This window comes from Acipenser ruthenus, chromosome 3 (genome assembly GCF_902713425.1).
Source record: "Acipenser ruthenus chromosome 3, fAciRut3.2 maternal haplotype, whole genome shotgun sequence".
In the NCBI taxonomy this organism is placed as follows: domain Eukaryota; kingdom Metazoa; phylum Chordata; class Actinopteri; order Acipenseriformes; family Acipenseridae; genus Acipenser; species Acipenser ruthenus.
In genome coordinates this window covers 10,910,903-10,918,780 of record NC_081191.1, presented here as the reverse complement: position 1 = coordinate 10,918,780, position 7,878 = coordinate 10,910,903, and the positions used below count along the sequence as shown (strand labels likewise).

At 34.1% G+C, this 7,878-nt stretch overlaps 1 protein-coding gene across 1 annotated transcript; it reads right to left on the bottom strand.

The window, feature by feature from the left end:
* Positions 1-3,327: 3,327 nt before the first annotated feature.
* Positions 3,328-6,222, bottom strand: LOC117394322 (homeobox protein DLX-5-like). Its single transcript, XM_033992460.3, has 3 exons — positions 5,739-6,222; positions 4,624-4,808; positions 3,328-3,998 (listed from the first exon to the last, which is right to left on the bottom strand). The coding sequence occupies exons 1-3, from the start codon at positions 6,094-6,096 to the stop codon at positions 3,681-3,683; spliced, it is 861 nt and encodes a 286-aa protein (XP_033848351.1). The 5' UTR covers positions 6,097-6,222; the 3' UTR covers positions 3,328-3,680.
* Between the last annotated feature and the right edge of the window lie 1,656 nt (positions 6,223-7,878).

The following is a 7,878-nucleotide window of genomic DNA, read 5'->3' as shown; positions in this document are numbered from 1 at the left end:
CATGTTTAAACCAATCTAACAACCACTTCTTACTATAGAAAACCATGGTGCGACAGGAAGAGAGGTGATTTATTTTTGAGCAATGACATCGCCATAATGATATGACATTTAATTTTTCATAGGTGTTTTTAATTTGTGGGAGCCTGCGCCTGTGTTTATTTGCATAGCCTTCACATTTTACATAATTTATTTTAATTGTTTTACACTGCCTACTTTTTATATCAATAATTTAAACTAGTCTGAGCATACTGGTTAACTTTCCCTACTGTTTTAACGCCTGGCTTTGGCATAAAAACATAATTGTACAATAAAAAAATAACACATATTTCATTTATCATTTATCATAAAAATGCATCGTGAAGTATAATATACAGATGGTGGTTTTTTGTTTGGTTATGTGAAAATGATTGGTATTTTTAAGGCTAGCCTGCCTTGTTATTTCCACAGGTTTTGAAAGGGGCTCTTTTTTTATTGACGTTTATTAATATGCAAGAGACCGCGAGGTTCCTATTTTTTAAACAATAGACTTTCACAGGGAACATGTAAGATCTAGGAATACATTAAACATGGTTTATATATTTTTTCAGAAATACTTCTAGGCATATTCGCGGAGCAATCGTTTATAAAAATTGTTTAATTACGAAAACATACTCCCTCCTGGAAAAAAAAAAAAATATCCACTATAACTCCTACACTACAGTCCTAATTCCTTACATGACACGGCTGTTATTGTTATCATACATGTAGTTAATAACATATTCCTGTCTCACCCGAGGTAAAATAGCATGGACTTTGTTTTGAAGGTGGGGAACTTAAGGCGCATAATTTAAAGTGATCCTCAATCATAAAGGCGAAGAGATAAGGTGTCTAGCTAGTAGTACAGAGTCCCAGCAAGGAAGTTGTTTTTGGTTTTTTTAGACCTGCATTACATGACAATACAACTGGGATTTACACACCACTATTCTCTTTCTAGTTGTCTGGACATAAAAAAAAAATTGAAATTATTTTAGGGTCAAATGCTTTGGATGAATATATGCATTATGCAATATGATGAAGATCACGTTTTGTGTGTGTGTGTGTGTGTGGTGTGTGTGTCCACACACACACACACACACACACACACACACACACACACACACACACACACACCACACCACACACTTTTTGTGTGGGTATAGTTCTGGATATTTAATTTTAGAAGGCTATCCCAGTAGTCTGTGTGTTTGATTGGGGTGGGCTGTGGCCGGGAGTGGCGCAGCTCTGGAGCCGGTCTGCCCCCACAGGAATGCGGATTGCTTCAGATCTCTCTGCCGCCCCTTCGCCTTCTCTCTGCCACTCAAAGCTGCTAATTGTAGAGAACACAAAGACACGAGAAGAGAGTCTGCAACCAGTCTGCCAGACCGACACCACGAGGATTCATACAGAAAAAAATGACAAATACGCACTCCAGATGTAACGTAGCAAGCAGAATCAAGTCTCTTTGTCAGAAAATTATAAACCCCAGCCCCGAGCTACTGCATATAACTGACATATGAATACAAAGAACAAAACAACAACAACAAAAAAAACATTCAGAACACAATATATTCTCAGTGAGTCTGAATATGCTTGGCCCGTGCTTATTCCATATCCCCGTGCACAACTGGTGAAATAGACTGGAATATTCTTAAAATATTCATTTGGATTTGGAAATCCCACAAGCCGAAAGTAGTAGCCTAATAAAACATCCACCATGCCGCGTAAAAATCTGAAAAGCACAAATCCATCACTGCACTGAACATCAAAATAACTAGTAATTGGATAACCTCACTGTAGCCAACAGCAATCAAATCGAAAATGAAAGCCATAAATTCGATAAGTGACATGACTGGCAAAATCTTACTAAACCAAACTGTAAACCATGATAATGTAAAAGTAATGGATAACAGCTTGTAAATAAGTGCCACATAATGAAAGACTCGCTTTGTTTTGTGTTCAAAACCAAGGAACATCAATACACTATAAACTGAAGAAGAAAAATAGCTTATAAAATGTGTGTCCAACATATGCGAACAGAAATCCCACTATTCTAATTAGACACTGCTATGTGTATTTATTACCCATGGACTTGAATAATCAATGGAAACAGCAAAATAACAAAATAGAAATACAGCTAGCCTAAATGGAAACATCTTTATGACAACATTTCATATTAAGTTAAATCGTTGCAATAGATTTCTGTCAGAATGTTATTTGGCCTTGCAGTCCTACTTGTGTCAAAATGAAGGCAATAAAGGTTATAGAGAATACGTAGCCTTATTGGCCAGTACTGCATTTTAAATAAAAAAATACTCAAAAGCTAAAAGTCCACAACGAAATAAGAACGTTACTTCTGATAACTTTATGCAAACAGATTTTCCTTGGACTTTTTTTTTTGTGTGTGTGTGTTTAGCATCTTTCGTATTTATAATACATTTATATTTTCAAAATAGAAAATTACAGTCCTAAAATCTTAGAGTAAAATATGTATCATTATTCATATTTTGTTGTTATTGATTTCCCAAAATATCAAAACAGAAGTGCACGATAAGGTCTATTGTATATGTGTTATACCGATTGAGCGGAAAGATGGGATTTTGTGTGTGCTGTCTGTATTAAGATATTGGGTATTTCACAATGTATGTGGAGAATTGTACTATCACATTTGTTTAAGACGGACTGGGCATATTTGATATTTTTTATGAAATGTTTTGTTTTAATTTGAAAATGGCAATAATGTTTTATACTAGACAAACGTAATCTATTTGAATCTTTCTATTTGTAAACCCATGGATAAAGTGTGTGATAATCAGTTACACTTTGCTTTAAATTATAAGCAATGCGCCTTTGCTCCATTGCACAATAAATACATAAAAAATAAACTAAAAACCAAGTATAATTTCTAATGCCAAAACACCCTTTTTCAAATGATTTCCCTCTCATCAAAAACGCCCCGATGATCATGTTGTATTTCTCAACCAATTAAAATCCCATTGACGTGCAGTGTGTTAACTGATATATGAAGTATCTATTTCCACTAACCCATAAAACTAGTTCTGTTTGTTTTCAATAGACCGTCGATTTCTAAACTTAAAAAGCTCAAAACGCTCTACAGAATAGCAATCGTTGTATATAACGTTTTAAATGTATGCTTCCAGAACCCAAATTCCCTCAGGTTGGATTTCTTTTTTTACATACAATCCAACTGGGGTATAGGATGCCTATTCTGGGCAGAAACCAGACAGAAGTTAACATATTCACAATTAATTGTAAATGATTAAATGAGTGAAATCAAAAGCACCTCTTGGGTATATTTTCAGAATGTCTTCATTTTATTTAACCAGAATATACATTTATCTACATTTATTTACAACGTTATGGCATTGAAAAAAGAAAAGATCTGGTTTAACGCTGAGGTCATAAAATTCAAGGCACCATTGAAAGTGTCTAGAGTTGAATTGAAGTCCATTTTGTGAAAAATAGGTTTGTTTCTTTTCTTCCAAATTCAATAAATTACATGCACACGTTTTACACATTTTACACTCTTTTCTACCCCCTCCCCCAAATGAAATTGTCTTGCATATTCCTTAATATATAAACACAAGTCCAAAATAATTAAATATTTTAAATATTCTTTTAATTGTTTTTTATTTTATTTTATTTTAATATATTGTCCCAGAACCAAGAACCAACGGATGTTGTACTGAGTTGGGAGGCTGAAGATGAGAATTGATGCCGTTAGCTGAGGAATACCAGGAGCCAGTGTTTTCCAAAAAACTCGAAGCAGTTGCATTCGTATTCTGTGGATGGGAGTGCTGGTTGTGAGATCTTGAGAGGCCTTGTGAATCCCATACTGCGGGAGACTGGGGAGAATTACAAGCCATGGGGTCGCTAGAGCTTGGGCTGTGTTCTGAAGGGAGCTCGCCGCTCTTCATGATCTTCTTCAGCTTGGATCTCTTGTTTTGAAACCAAATTTTGACCTGTTGAAAAAGGTAAACATAACAATGAATGGAATGCTTTATGTTAAAAAAAAAGTAGTGCATAACAAAGCAAGTGCTTGGGATAAATGCAAGGACAGTTGTTATAGAAGAGAATAACGCACGAGGACAAGTGCCTGTGATTAAAATAAAAACTTAGTAGTCAGGAGAGAAAAAGATCTTATAATGCATGAAAATGGTATTACTTTATCACATTTTGTAATCTATTACTAGGACATTTGTTTTACAATTCAAGAGACACAGGCTCATTCACAAGACACTGCGGCGTAGTACGTTAAACAAACGTATTTAAAATAATTAACTGAATGAACTCTTATAAAATGATGACGGGGCTTGTAGGCCCATGTACAATTGTTAAACTTTAAAGATTACACAATGACTGTAGAACTGTTCTTCTCATCCATCCGTAAGGTAATTAAAAAAAAAAAACATCACTTGTATAGCCTAGTTTTTTTTTTTTTTAAATCTACTAATTTAGTTTTGTTTTAATTTGTTTGGGGAAAGGGAGGATTATTTAATAATATATTAATTTTCGTTCTGTGGCCAAAAAACCTAATTTGACCAGGTTTTTCATTCTTATAGATATCCTCATAGTCGTGAATGTCACCTGTGTCTGCGTGAGCCCAAGGGAAGCGGCGAGCTCAGCTCTCTCCGGCAAGGCGAGGTACTGAGTGTTCTGGAATCTCCGCTGCAAGGCAGCCAGTTGGAAACTGGAATAGATTGTCCTGGGTTTTCGAACTTTCTTAGGTTTTCCATTCACCATCCTCACTTCAGGTTCAGATATTTCCTTTTCTGGAACAACAAGAACAACATTTTTTTGTTGTTGTTTTTAAATAACTGCACATGTTCATAATTGAAATGTACAATATGGGTACAATATGGAAAATTGCAAGGTGGCTACTGTATGTTGGTAAGAATATAAATATAAATAATGATCACAATACAATGGAGATAATGAGATAAATAATTATGCTTAAGTACGTTTTTTTGATAAAAAAAATTTTAAAAACTAAAAACATAAATAATGACATGTCCATTTCATTCATATTGAAATTCAAACAATATAGAGTTGAGTGACTAATTTAACCAAACCAAAATAAAATACAACAATTACATACAGGTAACGATGATGCGCCTTATCCGAAATTATTAAAACACAAAGTAAACGTGTTTGATGCTGTGTGAATTCATTTATAACTAATAAAGTTAGAACTAATATAGGCAACTGTACTGTACCAAATGAAACATAAGACTTACAAACTTAAAGTAAACAAGAGATATTCGAAGAAATCAGTTTGTTCATTTTTTTCGGAACTGGTAAAAATTTTTAAATCCAAGAAGAAATTATAGATTATACATTGCAGCGTTTCTAAAATGTTCTGGCATGTTGCAGAATTTAAAAAAGCCAAATAGTATGCAATTAAAAACCATTAATAAATGTACGTTGTTCAATATAAAGTGTTTCACTATAAGCTTTGATAATCTGAATACATATTTGTATTGAATGGACATGTTTCTTGATTATATTTCGTTAAGACATATCTAAATAGTATTTAATATTTCACGTGTTTTGTAAGAGCTCGCAATGAAAGGTCTAAAAATCTATTAAATCATGACTGAGACCAACTGCTAGTGTTTTGCCAAGGTAGTAAATACATCTGTAATAAATTAGGATCTTATATATTGAATAGATTATTCTGATTAATATTATTTAGATCTTACCTGGTGGGCTCGTCTGTGCTTGGACCCTGCTGTAAGTACCAGCATACTGGTGATAAGCTGCACTGGTATAACTGTTATAATCTTGGTAGGTCTTTGCAGGGTAATTGCCAGCAGATCCATTCACCCCATGATACTGGTACTGGTAAGCATTTAGCGCTTTTCCATATGAAGCCGAACTGGGCGAACAATAGCCGTGGTGGACTCCACCAGCAGGGCTGAAGTAGCCCACATCCGTGGCTGAAGACTCTGGCAAAGTTGGAGACTCCTGAGATGGATGATGCATGGCTGGATGTTGAAAAGGACCCTGAAAATCTGTAGATCTTATACTTGGAACCCTTCTGTCAAATACTCCGGTCATAGTTTGAGGGGCGCAGTTGTTCTGACTGTGAAGTGTAGCTTGTATGAAGCGTTCTGAGGTCTAAGCTGACATATAGCTTGTGCTAGGGGAAGCTCTTTTACAAACTGCTGGCAGGAGCGCAGAAAATGGTTGGCTAAATCCTTAATTGCGCTCTTACGCACTGTAGGGTGGCTCTGGTTCCATTGGCCAGAGCAACCAGACAGGAGTTACACCCTAACCCGTCCAACCAGTTTAGCAAAACAAAGCTTTATTAAATCTACGGCATTTTTACCCTTAACTTACTCCAGCAAGACACATACAAACAACCCCAATCAAATTATGCGAGGTTGTATTTTTATAAAATTAGCACAACAAAGCGAAAGTAAATAATTTGCAGTCAAGAACTACACAAGCATTCACCAAATGCATATCAATTGCTCCTAAATAGCTACTGCATACTAAAACGAATACACTGATAGTTTTTGAAATCACATAATGGTATAAATAGATTACATTTAAATGGTTCCCTTGCCCCCTTAAGAGAAACCCTGGTGTTTTTTGTTTGTTTGTTTTATTTTTGTTTTGTTTTTGTTGTTGTTTTTTTCTGAAAAGAAAAATAAATAAATAAATCACAATAGGATTTAAAGTAGAGAAACAACATATTGAATAACTCCGGCCATTAAGAAAATGAACGCAGCGTTAGAGCTCACATGCTTCCACGTTCCAGGAGTTTTGTAATATTACTGACCATAAAAATAATGGCATATTGTTTTGTTACGCAGTATTTGTTAGGCTACATATTCTCAAAGAGAACACGTGAAAAGGGCAGGGCACCACCCTTTATTTCATATCAACGGAAATCGTACAACCCCGATCACCCTTAAAAATATGTACTACGAAACAAACATGAATCCCAATTTGTATGTATTACACATCTACTCCTTGAATACACACTTTATTTGGATAAAATATGTATATTTTAACAATTTTCAGGAGAGACTATCTTTATTTTTATGTATATCATATATAGCCTATTCGATTTTACTCTTTACCAGAAAGAACTCAACTAATATATTCTATATACAGGGCATACTGGAAGGCATATGAAGAATACAACCAAAATCATATAACATAACCAAATAAGGATACATCAGTTTGCACCGCAACATGGCGAAAACAAGTTTAGAAAAAAATACAATACAAAATAAAACACAAACAACACACAACCACTGTTTTTGCTATATAGAGTTCATAGAACAGGTTTGATATTATTTTCATACACCGACTTAATATTTATTTTCATGTTCTACACCCTCAACATAAATGCTTGCCTCCATAGCAATATAGGCTATAAACATTTGAATAACTTACAGGCGAATTGAAAATAAATAAATAAATAAGTATTATCAAGATCCTGTTCTTTACTATTGAATTTCATTTCAGCGTTAGACTAGACCACTTTTCTAGTTTGCTGAATTTAAGGCAACGTCTGCGTTGATAATCAGCAACCATACCATTATTTTTAATCCGTTGACCTTACCTGACCATCTGGTGGGCATATATATATATATATATATATATATATATATATATATATATATATATATATATATATATATATATATATATATTTAAACCTATGTTTTCTGTTTTAAAAAAATACTATCACATTTTATCATGACGTGGTTCAAGAAAGAGAAAGAAAACTAAATGTGCATTTGTGGTTTCATTATGGCATCATAGCGTTATTATTAATTTAATGTTTACAATTTATTTCAACAATTTCCACTGTGTTTGGATGAA